At 45.6% G+C, this 22435-nt stretch overlaps 3 protein-coding genes and 1 pseudogene across 7 annotated transcripts; 2 read left to right on the forward strand and 2 right to left on the reverse strand.

The window, feature by feature from the left end:
- The first annotated feature begins 8921 nt into the window (after positions 1 to 8921).
- On the forward strand, positions 8922 to 11686 carry LOC123043018 (protein YIF1B-B). 4 transcript variants are annotated; one of them, XM_044465350.1, is made up of 5 exons: positions 8922 to 9167; positions 10342 to 10520; positions 10611 to 10709; positions 10806 to 10957; positions 11045 to 11686. In XM_044465350.1, exons 2-5 carry the CDS (start codon positions 10344 to 10346, stop codon positions 11424 to 11426), a joined length of 810 nt encoding a protein of 269 aa, XP_044321285.1. In that variant the 5' UTR covers positions 8922 to 9167; positions 10342 to 10343; the 3' UTR covers positions 11427 to 11686. The 4 variants fall into 4 exon arrangements, with proteins under 4 accessions (XP_044321285.1, XP_044321284.1, XP_044321286.1 ...); XM_044465349.1 differs by having other exon boundaries at positions 8961 to 9434; XM_044465351.1 differs by lacking the exon at positions 8922 to 9167 and adding an exon at positions 9183 to 9448.
- A 464-nt stretch (positions 11687 to 12150) lies between these two features.
- On the reverse strand, positions 12151 to 16443 carry LOC123043020 (ATG8-interacting protein 1). 2 transcript variants are annotated; one of them, XM_044465353.1, is made up of 3 exons: positions 16206 to 16443; positions 14523 to 15228; positions 12151 to 12511 (listed from the first exon to the last, which is right to left on the reverse strand). In XM_044465353.1, the coding sequence occupies exons 2-3, from the start codon at positions 15215 to 15217 to the stop codon at positions 12508 to 12510; spliced, it is 699 nt and encodes a 232-aa protein (XP_044321288.1). In that variant the 5' UTR covers positions 15218 to 15228; positions 16206 to 16443; the 3' UTR covers positions 12151 to 12507. The 2 variants fall into 2 exon arrangements, with proteins under 2 accessions (XP_044321288.1, XP_044321289.1); XM_044465354.1 differs by having other exon boundaries at positions 16211 to 16437.
- A 2251-nt stretch (positions 16444 to 18694) lies between these two features.
- On the forward strand, positions 18695 to 21513 carry LOC123043022 (mitochondrial inner membrane protease subunit 2). The gene is made up of 4 exons (XM_044465357.1): positions 18695 to 18989; positions 19122 to 19194; positions 19282 to 19447; positions 21043 to 21513. Exons 1-4 carry the CDS (start codon positions 18848 to 18850, stop codon positions 21160 to 21162), a joined length of 501 nt encoding a protein of 166 aa, XP_044321292.1. The 5' UTR covers positions 18695 to 18847; the 3' UTR covers positions 21163 to 21513.
- The window catches only part of LOC123045693 (bifunctional L-3-cyanoalanine synthase/cysteine synthase, mitochondrial-like), a 30152-nt pseudogene continuing 29060 nt past the window's right edge, over positions 21344 to 22435 (reverse strand).

Below are 22435 nucleotides of genomic sequence, written 5' to 3' on the forward strand. Positions count from 1 at the left end.
TCTTCCCTTCTGTTAGGATTAATTAACACTAGAAGCAGTCGCATGTGTTGTTGCGCGGTTTTATTTGTAGTGCTTTTCCATTGGCCATCCACAAGATCAAAAAGAGTTAGCGTGCTTTGTTAGTCATTGAACTGTTACAATGATATGTCACATATATATCTTGGTTATATATGTGAACTTGGAAAATTGTATTGCTTGATGGTATTCAGTTTTTCAAGCCTTCACCCACCTTGTTCATGTTGAAGAATTGGCTGGCGACCTGCGCAGACACGATGGCCTCCATGGATCCATGAGCTAATATCTAGAAGCTGGTGCTGAAATAACTAATAACCACTTAAGCTAGTTTAATGTGTCTTATCTGAACTTCACTGAATATATGGCTAGCTCTAATGTTGCATGCAGATTCGATCATAGCTATATATACCAACCAACCAGTGAACATTGTTGGGATCGGTCAAGTTCTGGTTGTTTCAATGGCCTGGGCTTTTGCCTCTTGGAGAAGTGCCTAAAGATTGGCCCAACGACCAAAATTACAAGGATCAGTGCCAGCTCAAGGTTTCGCACCTACACACAAATATTTTTCCTATTAAGAAACGTCCGTAATTTTATTCATACTTATAACAATAATAGGTACACTGATTTGGTTTTAAGATCCAAGAAAATACAAAGTAACTCCTATGACTAAGAATTTCAATGAAATTCTTTGGAAACACCTTCTTCATGGTATCAATCTCTTCTAGAAGAAATACTTCAAAGGTTTTGGTATAAAGGCTGCAATTAGACTGGAACAACAATGTCGTCCCTCTATCACCCTCATGAACATTACCAATAAAGGTTTTTGTAAGCGCCTTAAGTCGTCCACCGAAAAGATGGGAAGCTTTGATCGATGAACGTACCTGGGCCGGGGATGATCCCCTAGAAGTGTAGGTCGTCGAATCATGATCAACAAAAAAAGCTTGGCACACAAACATAAACTCATCAGAACCAAATAATCAGACCTGTGAGGACACAAAACTCTGTAACTTCATGGCACCACCAAAAGAATGAGAGTAGTTTTATTCTTGCAAGCCTATGATGATGACCAAGAACATAAAACTCTGGAAGATCCCAGGGCCCCCGCCTCTTAGCGCCAGGATGGCAGCCAGAGGCGAGGGGACCAAAATTTTCCTCGCGGTGGCAGCCTTCGAGAAACCCTACCTACACACAAACATACCACTTTTCATAGGGCGCATCCTGATTGGGCCGGACACTGTAGTATGCTAGTTTTTTGGTTTTCGGTCAGTTTCTTCACTTGGTTTTAAAAAACTATATTATTTAGAAGTAAGCACTTTTTCAAATGGGAACTTGTTTTTGAAATTCGATTTTTTTAGAAGAAATCTATTTCTGACCTTATTGAACATTTTTCAAATTCTAACATTTTTTTGGAATCACATTTTAAAGAAAACATTATTTGAAATTCATAACATTTTGGCATTCTAAAAAATTGTGAAATTTCAGAAAATTTCGAGAAGACATGAAAATTTCAAAAAAATCATATGAAAAAAAAAACAAAAAGAACCAGTAAAGAGTAAAATATAAAAAAACTCACAATAAACTAGTCTGGCACATTCTAGAAGGTTTCCAAAACCGGTAAAAGACCGGATATGAACCAGAACATACAAGGTTCCTAAAACCAGAATCCATAGAACGTACGATACCTTAAATGTTCCAGCACATCTCACCTTGCCTCGCTTGACACCCTGTGTGAAATAGGGACAACTTGACGGCGGTTCTTATTTAGCGCGTATGTAGCTGTATAGGGACCTAGCGCATACCCCCTTGTGCGCTTGTCCAGTCTAGTTTTTTTTCCTCCGGTTTTGGGAACCTGCCCTGAACCAGGTTTTTCTTTTTTTGATATATTTTTCCTTCTAGTTACTCTTTATTTTATCTTTTTAGATTTTTATCTTTTCATTTCATTTTCTCCTTTTGTATTTCCCATGTTAGGTTTTCCATTATTTTTAGTTTTCATTTATTTATATTTTCTCTCTCTTTTTTACTTTTCATTTTGCAAACATATTTAAAATTAGTAAAAATTCATTGAAATAGTGAACTTTCTGGAAATCATGAACAATATTTTGAATTTGTGAACCTTTTTTTTACAAATTCAAGAACATGTTTTGAAATTGTGTACATCTTTTACAAATTCGTGAACAATTATTTTAATTTTTTGACATTTTATTCAAACTCATCCACATTTTTTTGAATCGGCAAACATTTTGTAGTCGATGAATATTTCGGATATTTTAATTTGAAATTTGCACATTATTTGATTTCCACAGTTTTTTTATGGAAAATCACGGATATTTTTTGAACTTGTGAACATTTGGTTGTTCAAAAGCACAAACATTTTATGATCACCCGAACATATTACAAAACATGAACATTTTATGAATTTTCAAACTTTTTAATTTCTAATTTCGCTATTTTTGAAATTGGGAACTTGTGAAATCCCGAATTTATTTGGAATGCCAAAACAGAAAAAAGGACAAAAACCAAAAAAAAGAAGAAGAAGAGAAAAACAGGGGCGTCCCTCCTCCACATGGGCCGGCTACAGGGGTTATGTATGTTTCCTCCCTATTTGGCGCGTTGGTCGCCAAATAGGTTTCCCCATCTTGATGCAGGAATCGTCAAGCAGGTGTAGACATTTTATTAAAATATAAAAATAAATGTTCATCTTTTTTCTATAAAATAATAATATGAAAAGACATATTCACCATTTTTAAGAATTGTGTCTACATTTGGGAAAAGTCGTTTATGTGTGTTGGAACAGAAATTCATGTAATTTTGAGAGGTGTTTTCCAAATAAGTCATTGTTGGTTGGTGAGGAACAATAGCCCTTTGGGAAAGACGAAATCTCGAGAAAAGAAGCATCGTCTTCATGGTTGGTGATGATGAAATCTGTGCTAACGTGATGGGCATAGTCGACGATGTTGAGGGTGTAGCATGCAAGTTCTAGTGTCTACACTTCCTCCATGTTTTATGCGGAAGGCGCAAGCAGTTCCAATGATGATCACCAGTTCACCAGTTCAATTTGACCCAAATGATCACTGTGGCACGAAGTAACCTAAATGATAAGTTCAGATTCAGATTCAGTACAGCTAGCAGCATGTGTACGTATGCTGGACTGAAAATGTATGTATGCATGGCTGGCTTGGTGTGATGTACATCGATTGATTATATAACAACTGAGTATTTTTTTATTTATTTCTCACAACTGAATCCTTATTTATAGCAGTCTGTCCAGAACTGTTGGATTCTATCTTTCCCGTATCCTGTAACAACTTCCGGGGCATCCTGGACAGTACCTTGCTAGGCCACGCCAAGTTTTTTCTTTTATCTCAGTAAACATGCTCACTCAAAAGTAGTGATCTAAATGACCTTATATATATTTTTACGGAGGGAGTACTTGGTCCAGCCCAGTCCCGATGCCGCGACGATGAGCTAAAGGGCAACGACAAAGACGACAAAGTGGCGCTGCCTGACTTGGTTTTCAAGGCTTGGATCTTTTAGCTCTACGCATGCAGTACGTATCTCGTATTCGCTCATGATTTGTCCATGCTTTATTCAAAGAAAGAAGCATATATAGAACGGGGACAGTTCCAACTTTAATTTGCTCTTTGCTTTATTCAACGCCCTACTCGAAAGAAGCCCAAGCAAAAGCAAATGAAGCCAAACGTACATACACAAGACCTGCACTCCATGTCTGCAGAACTAGTGAGCCACATTGCCCTCTAGTATCCCCATTGATGCGTATTCGTTTCTCCTCCTCCATTTTTTTTTCCACAAAGGAGGTGAAACCCCGGCCTCTGCATCCATTGAAACACATAACCATCTTTACTAAATTATTCAACAAAGGTCTGACAAGAATATGCATCAAACAACCCGAGTCACTACTCACATCTACAAACTCGACAATGAGAAATGCCCTCATGCCCCACCATCTAGAGCCGGGGTCACCGTTGATGCACCCGCATCATGTACCAAGAGCAAACACCGGATGTAGCATACCCATTTTCCGCCCCCTCTACTGGTCTCTTCCTGTTTCCGCCCCCTCTGCTGCGACCTCCGCTAACTCAGCGCCGGGATGGCCCTTAGGGCTCTCACCGCTCAGAGCCCCGGTTGCGGTAGGTCCATAGCTTGCCTCAGTAACACGCACGTGCTGAACGACATACTGCACCGCGCGCGGTAGGCCCTTGGGGCCGAGGAGGATTTGAGACAAGGTCGAGGAATGCCTGTGGGGTTGTGCACGGTTAAAAAGGATCCGTGAGGAGTCCCCATCGTGTCACAAGCCGGCCAAAAATAAACATAAGGGAAGCCACAACTTTATTCCCTACTAGTGAGCGCCGGTTCGCCAGGCTAAAAGGCCTAAGGGTGACCCCGGCCTATGTGTATCTCCCAGAGGGGGAGGCCGGTGTCCAAATGCATGCGGGCTTCCACCTCAGTGACCTCACTCTCGGAGAGCTCCCTATCTGGAGTAAGCAATTTGGGTCACCTAGGCCTCTATATTCAAACATAGAAGACGTCCCAGAACCAAGAGGAGGTATATATTCCTCTCCATCCACGTCTTCACAAGCTGGATGCCTGCCAGGCCCTTCTCGCGCATCTCAAAGACCACTTGGATCAGGATGTAGGGCAAATAAGCCGCGGTGGTGCACTGGATGCGACCGGCTCGTGTATGGGCGCGAACAGGACGCATCGGGTGCGCCAGGACCGCGGGGTAGACGTACGTATGCGCGTGGTGCATGGGCGTGTCCATGTGGGAGAACACCGCACGAGTGCATGCGTGGAGTAGTCGTTAGAGATCAGGGACGCGGCGACCACGCTGGTTTGTTGAGGGCTGGGCGCGGAGAGCGCGCGGGAGCGTGTCGTGCACGCGCGCTGAGCGGGCCGAACCAGGTGGCGTAGTGGGCAAGGGAGTGCGGGTCGTGGCCCGGTGTTGCCAGGGTATAAGCGTCACCGCGGTGATCATTGTAACGGTGTGGTGTGTGTGCTGAGTTCGAGCTCAGGGAAATTGGCCTTGTTGCGCCGGGAAAAACCACCGTGTACCCGTGTCCCTCTTCTTCCTCTGATCTTCTTCTTCCTTGGTTTGATCCACGGCGACAGAGAGAGCTAGGAGGAGCGAGGTGAGGGACTGGAGGTTCCAACAGTTGGTATCAGAGCCTCGTGGTGATCAGGGCGCGCCGGCGATATCGATCGTCCCGTACGCCGGCGGATCGGGCGGCGCGGTGTCGCATCCAGCGCCTGTGCTCACGGGGGACAACTACAGTACCTAGGCCATCAAGGTGGAGGCGGACCTTGATGCCGCAGGGCTGTGGGAGGCGGTGGTGCTGCCGGAGGACGCGGCGTCGGCGGTGATCGCCAAGAAAGATAAGCCGGCGAGGGCTTATTTGCTCCGGGCGCTCGCCGACGACCTTCTGCTCTAGGGGGCTGCGAAGAAGACGACGGCGGAGATATGGGCCAGCCTCAAGGCGCTTTTCGTCGGCACGGACCGTGTGCGCGTGGCGCGGCGCGGCACGCTCCGGGGGGAGTTTGAGCTCCTGCGCATGGCGAGCGACGAGTCGCTGGACGCGTTCGCGGGGAAGATCAGCGGCATGGCGGCGCGCTTTGCAGGGCTCAGATCGACGCTGGAGGACGCAGCAATGGTGAAGAAGCTGTTGGACCGTGTCCCCGATCGCCTGTACGCGGCGGTCGCCAGGATGGAGCAGTTCTGCAACCTGGAGACGCTGTTGTTCGACGACGTGCTGGGGCGCCTGAAGGCGTTCGACGAGCGGCTGCGTCGGCGCGGGTGATACGTCTCCAACGTATCTATAATTTATGAAGCATTCATGCTATATTATTATCTGTTTTGAATGTTTATGGGCTTTATTATACACTTTTATATTACTTTTGGGACTAACCTATTAACCAGAGGCCCAACCCATATTGCTGTTTTATTGCCTATTTCAGTGTTTCGAAGAAAAGGAATATCAAACGGCGGGAGCGTGATTTTTGGAACGAACATGATCCAGCAGACTTGGAGTACAAGCCAGGGAAGCTTCGAGGAGGCCGGGAGGTAGGAGGGCGCGCCCCCTGTCTCGTGGGCCCCTCAAGCCTCCCCCGACCGACTTCTTTCGCCTATATATTCCCATATACCCTAAAACCATCAAAGACGGAGATAGCTCGGGAGTTCTGCCGCCGCAAGCCTCTGTAGCCATCAAAAACCTCTCGGGAGCCCGTTCCGGCACCCTGCCGGAGAAGGGATCCCTCATCGGTGGCCATCTTCATCATTCCGGCGCTCTCCATGACGAGGAGGGAGTAGTTGACCCTCGGGGCTGAGGGTATGTACCAGTAGCTATGTGTTTGATCTCTCTCTCTCTCTCTCTCTCTCTCTCTCTCTCTCTCGTGTTCTCTCTATGGCACGATCTTGATGTATCGCGAGCTTTGCTATTATAGTTGGATCTTATGATGTTTCTCCCCCTCTACTCTCTTGTAATGGATTGAGATTTCCCTTTGAAGTTATCTTGTCGGATTGAGTCTTTAATGATTTAAAAACACTTGATGTATGTATTGCCGTGCTTATCTGTGGTGACAATGGGATATCACGTGATCCACTTGATGTATGTTTTGGTGATCAACTTGCGGGTTCCGCCCATGAACCTATGCATAGGGGTTGGCACACGTTTTCATCTTGACTCTCCGGTAGAAACTTTGGGGCACTCTTTGAAGTACTTTGTGTTGGTTGAATAGATGAATCTGAAATTGTGTGATGCATATCGTATAATCATGCGAGGTATAGTGTAGGGCAAATAAGCCGCGGTGGTGCACTGGATGCGACCGGCTCGTGTATGGGCAAGCGCAGGACGCATCGGGTGCGCTAGGACCACGGGGTAGACGTACGTGTGCGCGTGGTGCATGGGCGTCAATATCTTCTACGTGCATGGCACAATTAGCAACATTGACCATCATATTTAAGTACGGCATCATGGGTCCCAATCCTTTCATACACTAAGCATCGGTTACATCAGATTCGTCGTCGAAAGTACTTACACTAGTACTAAAACATGACAATCTTGCGCTCGTCGGTTACTAGCGAACACCGAGTGAGCATGATATGGTGGCGGCAGACCAGCTTGCGCCCGAGCCCGCGAGATTTGCTGAACGGACAGCCTCCTGATGTACGCCGCCTGGAACTCGAAGAAGCGGCACTTGCCGGACTGCGACAAACACAAAACAAAAACGGGATGAGCACAGGATTTAGATGATGCAAATCTAGCTTGTGCTATGGAAAAACGTGGCAGAACAGAGCAAACAGAGCAAGCGGCCGGCGGCGAGGCAGAGACGGAGGAGGGCTCGCCGGAGGGGCTCCGGTGGCCAATAGGCACGGCGGAGGACACGGGCGGGTGCGCACAAAGATCCCTCACGCGCGCATGCATCTAACAACCCCGGACGACGATGGAAGGCAGTGGCGGCGGCGACGAACACACACGCGTCGAAATGGCATCTAAACGCGGCAACCAAAGGGTGAAATCGACCCTACGCAATGACAGGAACACGCTGGACACACGCACGCGACCAACGGGGCGGTAGTAGGGCGACTCACAACGGAGCTACAAATTGAACATATGTGGACGCCATGGACCGGTTTGTGAGGAATGAAGCATGGTCCGATGCCTCCAACCGCCGTCGGCGAGGATGCCTCGAGCCAGCCAACGTTCCCCACAAACCACCATGGCCATGAGCTCGATCTACAGACCGCGACACTGAGGATGGAGAAGCCATATAGATCACTGGAGAGAGGAGCAGGACATGACGTGCAAGCCATATAGATCACTGGAGAGTTTTTGGTAACATCATGTTCTTGTTCTTGCCAGCTTAACCCTGTCCTGCCAGCTTAACCCTGTCCTGTCTTGATCTTCGAGACGAAGAAGGCACGGCGGGCGTTAAAATCATTACTTTGTTGAAAAGTGAGCTTATAAAGTTTAGCCTTACGACCAAGGGGGAGAATGTTGATCTTAAAGATTAAACTGAAGTTTAATTAAGAAATTAAAGATTATCTAAGAACTGCTATAGAAGGCGGTTGCTACAATGCCTACCTACTCTGAGAATGTTGGATATTATGATCTTGAAGACTAAACTGAAATTTAATTAAGAAACTGAAGATTATCTAAGAACTGCTACAGAAGGCAGTTGCTACAGTGCCTACCTACTTTGATGAGCTGCCCTGGTCAGGGGTAGCTCATTAGCAAACCAGGTGTCTGGGCCGTGAGCCGTGAGCGAAGAAGGCAAGGCGCGCGTTGAAGTCAGTGGTGCGGTTTCAGGCTTTGGTGCGCGGATACATGGTGCGCAATTAAGTGGCGGCCACCCTCGAGAAGGTGATCGCCATGGTGCTGAAGCGGAACGGGCGGGAGTAGGGGTTTCAGGTTATTTATACCAAACTTTTACACTTTTATGTAGTTTATCAAATTAAGTTTTACACTTTTATGTAGTTTATCAAACATTATTTGTATATATCACTTAGTTTAATTAGTATACTTAATCAAGTGAAATTGTGTTGTTTCATTCTCTTGCATGTGGCTTAAACATCCGTTGTTCAACAATAATAATTCGCTAACAATATGAAAAAAAAAGTTATATGATGTGTATTTCCCATTTGTGTTTGTGCAAAATTTAGTCTTCTTAAATATTTTAGTTGGGATCTATGAAGCATCCTGTATAATATATATCCCAATACAAGTTTCTGGTGTATGATTGTAATGGAAGATAAACAAAGTATTCTAGAGTCAAGTAGTGTAGGTTGAGAGAGATTTGGTTGAAATGAAATGAAATCAAATCAAATCAAATTCAAACTGAAAGTAAAGTAAGGAGGGAGGGCGTGTTCCAATCCAAGTAAGTAAAGTTGGTTTGGAGAAAGTAAAGTAAAGCAAGTGCAAGCAAAGTGGGCTCCTTTTTCCTCCCTCCCTCCATCCCTCTCCTTGGTTTGGTTTGGAGGTAACCGCGTCCTCCCTTGTCCTTTCCCACCGCCTCCTCTGTCCACATCGCCTCTTCTCGCCGGCAGCCGCCGGCCCCGCCTCATCCTCCTCTCCGCCCGCCCGAGCGCCGTTCCCCCATCCCGTGAAGAGGAGAGGAGAGGAGAGGAGAGGAAGACAAGAGTGAGTCTCGCCGTTCTCCTATTCCGATTCCCCCTTGTGCTTTGCTTTGCTTGCCAGAAGAACAAGGGCGAATCGGATCCGAAAGAAAGAAAGCCTCCTCCTTCTCCCCGCCCGCCCGTCCGTCCGTCCGCCCGCGGATAGATCTCTTCATAAATAAATATACAACCTTCTTAGCCTGCCCCCTCCCTGTTACCTACCTCGTCGATCGATCGGCGTACCTTTGTTGCACGACGCGATTGGATTGGATTGGATTCGATTGGATTTCGGGTATTTCTTTCCTTGTTAGTTTCGGTCCACGATTCTTTCTTTTCTTTGTTCCCCCTCCCTCTGCTTAACCAGTATTATTATTATTATTACTATTACTATTAGTGCCTCTGCCTGTCTTGTTAGGTTAGGTTAGGTTAGGTTGGATCCAATCTGCTGCACACTTTATTAGAGCACATACAGATTTTGCCTCTTCTTCTTCTCTTCTCTTCTCTTCTCTTCTAGCCGATTTCCTTTCCTACTGCCTCCATGGATCACAGGTAGACTAGAGGATAATCTTCTTGCCCCTCTTGTTTCATGGCAGTTACTGACTGAGGTGCTTGCAGAATTACATAGATATTCAGACTTGTACCATGTGCATGTATGTATGTATGTATGTATGTATGTATTTAGCAGCAGACGCAAAGAAAGAAAACAACATAATGCTAGCTAGGCTAGGTGTACTACTATAACTGGCATCTAGGAATGATGGTTCTCAGCTTGCATATCCTTTACCAACTCAACTGCTTGCTATTTCCTCGTCTTTACTCATACACATCAATAAGCAGATATTATACCAGATGTTCTGTACAATTTCTCTGTCATCTTTAGAAATTTTCACTTGTTTACACTACATATGGTACAACAATTAAGATGCTATGTTGATCTCTTGTGTGATGTGTTCTGTTGAAAATTTCTAGGAATTATTTGAATGGCATGACTAGTAGTGCTTAAGTAGTCGAAATTACTACCCTGCCTGCAAGTATCCAAGATAAACTCTGTTCCCCCTTGTCTCATCATGTACCTGTTGGTTTTGCACGGTTGCACCTTATGTTATGTTATGCTTTAATTTAATAATAATGCTGTCTTGACATTTTACTTCAGTTCAATTGGCATTGCATTTATTTTTAACTCTGCTTCTTCTTTGCAGCCATGTATGATAACTACAGAAATCCTCATCCTCCCGGGATGCAGATGCCCCCACCAAACCCTCAGCCTGGTCCCTATGACAACCCATTGTATGGCGCAAGCTCGGGTCTGATTAAAACTGGGTTAGGAGTATATGGGGAGAAGTTCTTCGGCTCCAGTTCAGAATTCATGCAGAGCAATGTAAGGAGCCTCCAAAGAACCTTGATCCCCCTGGTGTTTCAAATCATTCACGTACTATCTCTAAATTATTTATTGGCTCTACTCTTGCAGATCAGTAGATACTTCTCCAACCCACAGTACTACTTCCATGTGAATGATCAGTATGTCAGGAACAAGTTGAAAGTCATACTGTTCCCGTTCCTTCACAGGGTATGTTTGTATTTCCCATCTACACTGGATATGTATTGGGTTCGTCTGTCTATATATCTGGTGTACTGAAATCAAATGGTTGCAATGGCATTTCAGGGGCACTGGACTCGGATAAGTGAGCCTGTTGGTGGCCGTTTGTCATACAAACCTCCAATGTACGACATAAATGCGCCAGATCTGTACATCCCTTTCATGGCGTTCGGTACCTTCATTATTCTCGCAGGCTTCACACTAGGCTTCATGGGGAAGTGAGTTTTCTTCTTACCTTCTCCAGCCACGCGAAACAGTGACACTTCAAACCTGGGGTTCCTAACGCACTTGATATCGATATGCAGGTTCACTCCAGAAGCCATAAACCTTCAGTTCACAAGAGGGCTGATCGGATGGGGCCTACAGATTGTCTTCTTAAAAGGCCTCCTCTACTCGATGGGCGGTGGCGAGGTGCCGCTGCTCGACCTGGTAGCCTACAGCGGGTACCTGTTTGCGGGGCTCTCCCTGGCCATCGTCGCCCGGCTCCTGTGGGCCTACTCATACTACGTGATGATGCCGTGGATGAGCCTGTGCATGGGGATCTTCCTGGTGAGGACGATGAAGCGGGTCATCTTCACGGAGATGCGGGGCAGCGAGAGGCACTCGACGCGGCAGCACTACTTCCTGCTCTTCATGGCCATCGTGCAGTTCCCCCTCTTCTTCTGGCTCGGCAGCATAGGCGCATGAGATAGTCTTGTCTGTAATCTTGGCACTAGAAAAAAAGCAGCCACCTGTGAAGCTTAGGCGCATTCAGTATAGCACATCCAGTAGCTTGTGCAGGCTCTCTGAGCATCATCACATATGTTTTGTTGACAGGGTTTTTGTGTTTGGTTTTGTATAAAGTTGTGAATTTTGCAGTTGGGCACCATCTGTAGGATGTTTGTTGGAATAGTCTCAAGTATATTTATATTTATACTTATTGTTTATGTTATATATGTTTCTTTGTATGTTGTTGGATCTACCCTAGTTCACTCATCCTACTTAACTGGCATTGTTTGAATGTTCATTCAGTGAAAGTATATGGATTTTCGATGATAAAGACAGTCAGCTCGTATATACTGTCAGAAAATTCACCACAGAAGTATGCATATTATTTCTGTTATTATTACATAGTATCTGATTTTTTGAACCTAAAAAGAGATTTGGCCTAACAGTTTTTCTCAAAACAAGACAAACAAATATGTATTTTGCTTATAACTGATTTTCTTTGGATTTTTGGTGAAGTATCCAGATTTACGCGTGATAACTATCCGTGCAGAAAAAACGAGACACTGGCAATGTATGAAATGCATTAGCAACAAGTGAACAAGTGCAAAAGCAAAATAGGAAACCCAGCTTTGTTGAGAACACAAAAGCAAAATAGGTTCCCAGCTGAATTCATTCACAAGCACGGCAACAAACACGGTTATCATGAATTTCACATCATGCAGTTGCACATTCCAACAGCCATTCGTCATCAAAATGTAGTAGTAGAAACTTGAAAGGGCGCGCCGTTCGTATTAAACAGTGCAAAGGTACGACGACTATGGGTACAAGAGCAATAAGAAACTTTGGCATCTCACAAGCCTGGCAACAAGAAAATACCCTGTCAAACTTGATATTATTACAACTAGAGACCCCTTTCGTCATTGTCACGAATCATATTGGCATGGCCATCTTCTTCTTGGTTATAATGACTTCCAGGGCGATCTGCGAAGACTCGTCAGAGATTGTATCGACGAAGAAGACCACAAACAGACCCACCAGTCCAGGAATTCGGATTGGATCATTAACTGAACAACAGAACAGAACCTCAGTCAGCAACAAAAACATAACGATTCACAGAAGGCAGCGGATATCAGGAATTATCGTCTCTGATATATATTTTGTCATCAAGACAATATCAGTGTGCGCTAATATAATAGAAACATGAGAAAGAAGGTAATATACCTATCACTATCAAGCTTTTTACTAGATAGCTTGTTAAAGCAAACAGTCTGAACAGTTAGGACGCTGTTACAGGTTAAGAACCTAGGTGAACTGTATGTTTCGCACATAGAAGACGTGTAAACAAACTAAATGATGATGAGATACAAAAATGTTAATACAAGAAGGTTCTCATATGATACTGACGATGATATGTTCACAATGTTAATGACAAGAACCAATTTACTGACTGCATACAAGTTTAAGAAATGATATTACGGAGTATTCCACTGTAAATATAAACGTGACAGCAAACATGTTGAATCAGATAGAGATGAGAACTGGGTATCCTAATGTTGCAAAAGAGAGAAACTTGGCACACTGCCGGTGTAAACTATCTTGATATCTAAGGTGCTGAAATAGCATCCACCACTTTTACGCAGACTAACCACTCACATCATAAAAAATGGGTAAGAATACCACTTTATGTACCATATAATAAACTGTAAAAGGATGGTATCCATACCAACTTCAAAAGGTAGCAACCAAAAAGAAAATCTCATTATCCGTACTAAGTTCGTTCCAAGTTCAGAAAAATCAGTGATTGGTGTGAATATTTAACAGTCACTGTTTCGTAGTTCATACTGAACCAAAGCGAAATCTGGGTCAAATCCTACTTTGCTGTAAACGGATGGATTTTTGCTGTCTGCTATGCAATACTGAACGTGGGTAAAAATAGCAACTGAAAAGTTACCTCATTATCCATACTAAGGTCATGCTAAATGAAGCAAAATCAGTGGGTGGTGTGAAAAATATTTAATACGTAATTCATACTGAAACCAAAGCTGCATCTCACAAGTCACAATTTCGTAAGTAGTCAGCTATCCCAACAGTTCTTCTCCTGCTCATTTTAAACATGCCACACAACACCTCTATAACATTTAAACAAAAACTACGCCCTGCTAACTGGGGGAGATGCTGGGCCATGATAAAGGAAAAAACTGCCCAGGAGATGTAACAGGGGGTACTGCTAGTACTGCTCAAAGCAACAGTAATATGCACATCAGTGACAATACTTAAAATGATAGGTTGGAATATTTAATAGTCACTACTTCATAATTCATACTAAGCCAAAGTGAAATCTGACTCAAATCCAATTTGCTGTTCTTTATGCAATAATGAACATCAATAAAAATAGCAGCAAAAAATCAACTCGTTATCTATACTATTTAATACATAATCAGTATTTAGCAGTGTACATACAGTTCATGCCAAATGAAGCAAAATCAGTGGCTGGTGTGGATATTTAATACATAATCCATATCAAAACCAACATGACATCTCACGATTTCATAACTAATGAACTATTCAAACAATTCTTGTACTGCTCAATTTTAATCATGCCCCATTATATCTCTAAAATACCATCAATAGTTACGCCCCACTAACTTATTAACAAAGAAAAGATATCAATGCACATACGTAATTTCAGGAAGCATGTGCACGTGATGTTCTAACAGTGGGGAGAGGTGCAGGGCCATGATAAAAGATCAGGAGGTGTAACAGGGAGTTCAATGAGTTTTCAGGCACATAATTGAGTAAGGAAAATCAGAAAAGAGTAGCTTACTGCACAAAATGGATTTGTCTAGTACTGCAGAAAGAAACAGTAAGCTGAGCACGTGCTGAGGACAGAGTAAAGCAACAGAGCAAGCAACTAACACGCACACTACTGACCATATTCAACAACTGTAATGTACACTGCTAAGTACGGAAAGAGATAGACTGGATATTATTTCCAAAACATGCAATACAATATTGAGTCGACCATAGAAATATGAATCATAGTTGAAAAGAGACAATAGCTCAATGTGTACATACCTGACTGCCGAGCGAGAGCGCCATTTAAGGCAGCTCATGTGCAACTTGTCTTTGCGCCACAAGATGACAAGGCCAACCAGGGCAGCCACGACAACCGCACCCCAGAGATGATTGGTCTCCTTGGCCTGGTCATACAGGCATGACATGTGCTTCTTCAACCAGCACTGGCAGGGGGCACCAGAGCCACGGCCCTTGCTGCTGCTGCTGTCCAGAGGCGCATCAGACTTGTCCTGGGAGTCATCATCATCATCATGGACAACGTAACCGCGTCCGTCATCTTGGGCGTGGAACTCAGCCACGTCACCCATCATCATCTCGGCATCATGCACCGACAGGCTCTTCCCCTCGTCATAGTACTTGACCGTCTCGGACCCATCATCGTAGCCCCCACCGACGTTCTTGAAGCCGGCGTCGTCCACGCTGGTGCTCTCCTGAGGCGGGTCGAGCAGGGCGGTCTCTATGGGCAGGTTCTCGTGCTCGCTGGGTGGGAACACGAAGTGGTCCGACATGAGCAGCGTGGTGGACGAGGCGCGGCCGTCGTTGCCGTCGCCGAGCCTCTTGCCCTCTGCTGCTCCTTCTGGCCCGCTGGGCGCGGCGGCGTAGGTGGACGCGGTGAGCGTGACGACCTCCCAGTCGGCCCCGCGGGTGGCGCCTTCTTCCACTTCCACTGGCACCTCTTTCTCGCTGTCAGACATGGCCACAGAACCTGGTTATTTGCAGATGAGCAGCTTCAGCATAACGGACAGAATGTTGGATAATCGACGGCATCACGTAAATGTCATACAGACAGACAGACAGATAGTCAGTCAGTTGCATGATAGAGCAGCAAGTAGGGTGAATCAAGCCCTGCCCGCTCATCTGTGACGTGCAGTAAAAGAAAGCATGGCTATTTAATTAGAGGGTAAGGAGGACATGGCTATGAGAGTGAGCATACATTGATCCAAACCACCCAAAATGTAGGAAGAGCAATATCATCATCATATCGTTAAAGAGAAGAGGAATTTGATGGGTGGTACAAGAGCAGAGCAGAGGTGGGGAGGGAGAATGGGTGACCGCATCATCATCATCATCATCATCATCATCATCATCATCATCATGTAAGTAAACATGAGAGACAGGCAAGCAGAGGCAGAGGCAGAGGCAGAGGCATGAGTAGGCAGAAAAGAAAAAGGAAAGCAGGGATTAATAATCTATTCTATCAAGCAAACAGAGATATCCATTTCTTTCCCCAAACAAAGCTTTTATCTATTTTAGAAGGGAGGGAGTAGAAAGAAACAGATAAGTAAAAAAGACTAAGACTTTGTATGAATCCCCTCCCCTCATCATCTATGACTCTTAGCAAACCAAACCAGAGAGCGGACATAGATAGATAGATAGATACATACAGAGGGACTCAGGGAGGGAGGAGAAAAGAAAGAAAGAAAGAAAGAATGGCACATAGTTATTGCATCAGGCTACGACGGACCTCAGCACATCCGAATCAATCAATCAATCATACATACATACTCAGGGAAGGAAGGAAGGAAGGAAGGAAGGGATTTCTTTCTTGGTCGCGGAGGAGACGTGGGTGGGTGGGTGTGTGGATCAGATCCATCCGCGGCGCACAAGCACAACCAGACCACACCAGAGGAGATGGAGGAGAAGGAGGGGGGTCGATCCGACCCGATCCGACCGAGGGCTTACCTTACCGACAAGGAAAGAAGGAAGATCTCCGGTGCGCTCCGCTCCGCCGCAGTCGGCTCCGGTGGGGATGGGGATGGGGGTGGCGTGCGGCGGTGGAGGAGGAGGAGGAGGAGATGAGATCAAACTGCCATCTTTTTTTTCTTTTCTCTCTCTCAATCACAAGAGCAGAGCAGAGAGAGAGAGAGAGAGAGAGAGATGGGTGGGGAAGGAAGCCAACTGCGCTGTACGTACGAGGCTGACGTCTCGGGCCCACACCAGGATGTCCCCATGGACCCACACCCCCCTCCCCTATAATAACCACCCACCAGGGGGCCCCCACATGTAAGTAGGTCACCAACAAATAGAATCCAATCAACCCCTACTTCTTTTTTCTTTTTTTTCCCGAGAGTACCATATCATGGCGTTTTGTTACATTTACTCTCATATTTTGTACCTCCCTAAGTTATATATAGTCAATCCTGGATGTTTCGACCGTCCTCAATTTCGTCCGTCGGAATGAATAGATTCTTGCCAGGTCCTCAGGGCAACGAAGTTAGGTTCTCGTCGTGCGTACACGACGACAAGATTTGGTGTCAGATTCTTTGCCGATGCATCACCCCGACGACAAGAGGGTGGGGAAGGAAGCTAGTTGCGTTGTACGTACCTGGCTGACGTCCGGGGCCCACACTACCAGCGCATCACCCCTCCCTCCCTATAACCACCCACATGTAAGTAGGTCACCATGAAATAGAATCCAATCAATCCCTCACTCTTCTTTTCCTAGAGAGAGATAGTAGGCCTGGCCGCCGTACCATATTTTTATACAAGGTAGAAACAAATGATAGAAAAAAACCTACCCTCGTCGCAAACAACAAGCGTAGTATAAACTCCATGCTAGAGCAAGTCCGAAGAAAATCCATCACACACACTACAACCAGCACAAGGTGTCTACCCTAAAACCAAAAGACAAAGCTACCAACACACCATTTGACTCCCCTCCTAACCAACGCACCATCCACCCCATGAGTGCCTAGAGAGGTCCAACGGGGCTTGGCCAGTCTCGAGGAATGCATTGTCTTATACGCTCTACCAACGATGGCGTACGTAGCGCCAACTGAAGATCAACCTAGCTATGGCAGCAACGAGCACCAAAGGAAATGCAACACTTGACCTCCAAGCCATGTCTCCGTAAACGATGCTCCCAGCATCGATAATGCCGCCGCCGCCGTCATAGCTAGAATGCCATGGACCACCAATAGCCCGCACAAATGAAAACACACAACCCATCTTCCATCCCGGCATGACCGCGAACACGTGGCGCTGAGTCATCATCCTCCATCTGCATAGTCATGGCCGCCAATGCCATCGGCAGCTACCACACCAACTGCAGGCGGACAACCGCACAACAGGAGCGACCACGTGATCCAGACCATGCCCAGATTGGGACAAAATCTGGTCCACACCGCCCACCTCCCGGGTTCATCTGCATTGCCACCTTCAAGGGAGCCCATCGTAGAGTTTCCCTAATTTACTCAACATGTTGTGTTATTACATTTAGTTTTATATTTTACATCTCAGGGTTATATATAGTCGACCCTAAAACTCTATATGAAAAGAAGAGCGCGGATTTTTTTCCCGAGCAGTCGGTAGGAGCTTTCGACTTTTCGATAAAAAAAAGAGAGAATTGCTTTGATTTTTCAATATAAAAAGAGAGTTTATGAGGAAAGCTGGTTGAAAACCGATACATCCGCGACATGTGTCATGCCAAGAAGTTTTTTTTACTGAGATTCATTACAATTTACATGTGTCTTTCTTTCCCTCTCAAAGGCGACTAGGACCCCTTGATCTTCGCAAGCCAGTTCATAGAGCGGCTCCCTTCTACATCCACTTCGGCAACCAATGGAGGGAATGGGAATCCTAGTGCCTTGGCTCCGATAGTAGATTCGAGCCAGTCTTCAAGGTTTTGATCCTCCTCAAGTCCGTTCGTTGGAACGAATAGATTCTTGCTAGGTCCTCGAGGCGACAAAGTTAGGTTCTCGTCGTGCGTACACACCGACAAGATTTGATGTCAGATTCTTCCGAACGATTCAAAGGTTCTACCACGACGACCGTTGGTCCTTAGGGGCTTCCGGAATGTTATTGATAAGGTCGGACCGACTCGGGTATGAGAGTGGCGACAACGGCTTGCCAGCGGCTCATTTTGGCGACGTCAATTGTCGTTCGATGATACATAGCTCTCAATGTAATTTCTATTATGTCTGGGATGCTTTGTATTTCCGAAGAACCTTTGTTAAAATTTGAAATTTTTTTAAGTCAAAGACACATTATTGGACAAATGTTAACTTTTTGGGGAATTTTATAAATTAGAGTACGTTATTATTAGGAAAATGTAAAAAGGTGATAAAGCCTGCCCCTTAAAAAATTGTTCTACACGAAAGAGTTGTAAGAAACTCGGTAAATAAATGAATAAAGGAAAAAAAGAGGAAAAGACAAAGACAAGAAACAAAGGAGGGTTTTTTCCTTGCTGCAGAATACTACTGCTCCGTACTCCTCGCCGCTCCGACCCCGCCGCCGCCGCCGCCGCCGTCGCCTCCTCACCCTTGACGGCGAGCAGCCGCGTCTCAGCGGCGTGGGAGGGAGGGAGATCGTGGCTCGCTCCGGGCATGGCGTGGGCGGCGCTGAGGCCGGTGGTGAAGGCGTGCATCGGCGGCTCCCTCATCGGCATCACCGTCTCCGACCGCTACTTCTCCGTCGCCGCCGTCCACGGCGGCTCCATGCGCCCCACCTTCGACGGCACCACAGCAGGTAAGCCCCCCCCCCCCCCCCCCCCCCCCCCCCCCCCCCCCCGCGCCCTCCCCGTCCACGCGCACACACGACACAACCCACCACCGGACTGGATTCCTAATCGATTTCTGACCGCCGGAGTGACGCCGGCAGACGGGCGGGAGTACGCGCTGGTGAAGCGGAGCCCCCTCTACGACTACTCCCGCGGCGAGGTCGTAGTCTTCGTGTAAGAAACCTCGCTCATGCTTTTCTGAATTCTGTGATTTCGCTGGGTGGGTTGCAGATACTGAATCTTGACAGACGGTTGATGCAGGTCGCCGGCGGACCACCGGAGCAGGACGATCAAGAGGCTGATTGGGCTGCCCGGCGACTGGATCAGCGTCCCGGACAAGGAGGAGATCCGGCAGATCCCGGAGGGCCACTGCTGGGTGGAAGGGGACAATGGCACCGCCAGCTGGGACTCGAGATCCTACGGCCCTGTAAGAAACACATTCTCCTCTTCCCCCTTTGAAATTTCCTCCGCGGCATCTGGTCAGACAAATCTGCGATAATATCAGTATCACCGTGCGCTCAACCGCATAATAGTGGTGACTGGTGTCATCATAACCAGTGTTCATGATTTTATTAAAGACGATGCGAAAGTGGTTCCTTTGTGATGCGCTGTGCTTACCAATGCTGCTGCTAGCTTAATCATTTGGTCAGATAAAAAAGATTGATATATAGCACTCCCTTGAACATTCAGTATTTCTTTTGGGTCATCTTGGTAGATGAAACTGCGGTCTAGTATCACCGTAGGCACTTGTCCATATATTGGTCACTGATGGCATCGATCAGTGTTCATACTTCCTTGTAATGTCTAGTGCTGCCAGTTGCTGCTGCTGCTGGCAGTGCTGAACCGTAATTCGTATTTGTGGCTGATGTTGGATCAGGAAAATGATTGATAACTTGAGGTTGCAAAATTTAGGTGGTTAAAAATTTAAAATAGAGCACAAAAACATACTTCTGTATCGGTAGCAGCTGGTGGTGAAAATCTGCTCTATAACTACAGCTCATCTCCTCACCTGGATTTGTTTTTAGAAAAAAAAAACTGCCTTATCTTCATATTGTTTAGCTACATGGCATTATTAGCACCTGACACGAACCAAGTCAAACCCCTCTCGGTTTTGGATGGCAAGGGCATAGGCCTCGGTCCAATCTATTGCACTGAGACCCAAATATCATCCATTGTGGTTCAGATTTATACATGAAACCAAGCCAACATGAAGCCGCTCCTTTGTTCTGAGTGTCTTTATGTTGCATTGCCATCTTACATCTTGTTATGCATCCTTGTTGTATTCCTCTGTTTATATCTTCCGCTTTTTATCTAGCTGCAGTTTGTAATAATGTGCTAAAAGGAAAACGTATTGCACTTGTGTTGGTGCTATTTCTTATTCTGTTATGGTGTCCTGTTCATTTGGTTACTGTCATTGTTCATGGACTACATACAGTCCACCTGCAGTTTGAAATTCATTCAGATCCAGAATGCTGGTTTGTCTTTTGGTATTTTTGGTTTAGCAACCACCAGCACACATGCTAGGGCAACTTACATTTGTGGCTGATGTTAAGTCAGGGAAACGTTTGATTTCCTGGGTTGCACAATTTTGGGTCGGAAAACAGAGCAGAAAACATACCTGCCTGTTTGCTATCAGCAGCAGATGCTGCATATCAGCCAGAGTCCTGACCGTTTGCTATCAGCAGCAGATGCTGCATATCAGCCGTAGTCCTGACCGTTTGCTATCTGACCATATACTGATTTTGGTGTCCTCATAAAAGAATCTACACAAGAAACATCCCACGACACCAGCTTCTTGACCGTTTGCTATCTGACCATATACTGTTAAGTTTGATATCCTTTTTCATGACAGAGTCTAGACAAAAACATCTTGCGGCACCGGGCTTATCATAACACTCATGACGTGTTGGCACACTATGGCATGGCAAAATGATTTTCGTTCTAGGCAATCAGCCGTACATAGTCCTGGCAATGAATGATGAACATATTTATTATTATCCTTTTGTGGTGTGGTGCACGCAGGTGCCGCTTGGTCTGGTGCAGGGGAGGGTGACGCACGTGGTGTGGCCACCCAGCAAGATGGGCCGCGTCGACAAGAGGGTGCCGCCGGAAGGAAGGGTCATGCCGCAGCGAAATCTCTAGTCCATCTCTCTTCCTTGCTGGTTTGCTTTGTCCCGCAGTTTTTTGTTGGTTGTTGCAGGACATGATCATGTAACAAACAATGTGGCAGGAGGAGGAAGACATTGCGCTCCTCCGCCTTGCGGATGTAGCACAACAATAGATAGTTTCTTATGTAACCTTGGCTGTATAAGACTTGATCCATTCAGTTAACTAACCCCGCCCACTGCTGCTGCTGCTGCTGCTGCTGAATCATTCAGTTCCGGAACAGGAGCAGCAGTGGTGGGAGGGCGTCCCCTGATTCCATGGTACCGGAGGCTGGGCATCGGCCCCAGCAAATTGAATGAGATGTCTTTGGTCGTTTCAGTCCGCCCAGAACAAATTGAAGTACAAGCAGATGTAAGTTGACATCTTGAGGGTTCTTACAAAACAAAGGATATGGAGCTACTTGTTCTACTCCACGTGGTTTTGTGGTGAGAACAAAGGTTGTTTGACTTTGGCAAAAACTGATGCCCACAACTCACAAATGTACTTCATATATCTCCACATAGGTAAAGTCCTTTTTTCACCATTTCGACTGCTGACCAAGAGAGCTGCAAATAAGATGAAATGTAAGTCACCAGTCAAAGCCATGAGGAAGAGGTCAACATGAGGAACAGACTGAAGAATTACAATTACAAATGAGCTACACACAACCAGCACTTGCAGCATGGTATGCCAATGAATTTATAATGTGTGCATTCTATATATGGTTCCAAGTTAAGTTAGTCCACTGACACTGGCTATTAACATATTTTTTGTGTAACAGTTTAACAGAGATGGGTATGTGTGGCCTTTTTTTCTGGCCTCTTTGCGAGTTCAAAGAGCCAAATTAGCAACACAGTGGCAGCAATTTTCTCAGGTGATGATATCCCCACCTGAGAAAATTTAGCAACTTAAGCACAATTAGCCGGGAGAGTTTCACTCACATGAGCCAATATAACCATTCCTTTTCTTTTCTCTAGGGAGCAGTTAATTTATTTACTTTACTTATTACCAACAGGCCCTCTTGCAATGCCAACTGTTGCGCCATCTTTACGGCATCCTCACCTTTCACCTGTTAATTTTTACATGCATGGATTCAGTAAAAATTACAGAATTTATTCTACCAAACCAACATAAAGCCATTTTGATTCCTTACCTCTAGAACCTAATCCATTATGTCCATGTCCAAAATATCTGGCTTAAATCCCACTCCATTTCCAGTGATGAGGTGAGGCCCTGCAGTTAGGTTCACTTTAGCAAACTAACTAAAAAA

The sequence above is a fragment of the Triticum aestivum genome, chromosome 2B (assembly GCF_018294505.1).
Source record: "Triticum aestivum cultivar Chinese Spring chromosome 2B, IWGSC CS RefSeq v2.1, whole genome shotgun sequence".
Lineage (NCBI taxonomy): Eukaryota > Viridiplantae > Streptophyta > Magnoliopsida > Poales > Poaceae > Triticum > Triticum aestivum.

Coding starts and splice junctions, on each gene's coding strand:
- LOC123043020 (XM_044465353.1), bottom strand. CDS start 15,217: ATGTCTGACAGCGAGAAAGAGGTGCCAGTGGAAGTGGAAGAAGGCGCC.
- LOC123043022 (XM_044465357.1), top strand. CDS start 18,848: ATGGCGTGGGCGGCGCTGAGGCCGGTGGTGAAGGCGTGCATCGGCGGC. Junction 18,990..19,121: donor CTTCGACGGCACCACAGCAG/GTAAGCCCCCCC, acceptor TGACGCCGGCAG/ACGGGCGGGAGTACGCGCTG. Junction 19,448..21,042: donor ACTCGAGATCCTACGGCCCT/GTAAGAAACACA, acceptor TGGTGCACGCAG/GTGCCGCTTGGTCTGGTGCA.
- LOC123043018 (XM_044465350.1), top strand. CDS start 10,344: ATGTATGATAACTACAGAAATCCTCATCCTCCCGGGATGCAGATGCCC. Junction 10,521..10,610: donor CAGAATTCATGCAGAGCAAT/GTAAGGAGCCTC, acceptor CTACTCTTGCAG/ATCAGTAGATACTTCTCCAA. Junction 10,958..11,044: donor ACACTAGGCTTCATGGGGAA/GTGAGTTTTCTT, acceptor ATCGATATGCAG/GTTCACTCCAGAAGCCATAA.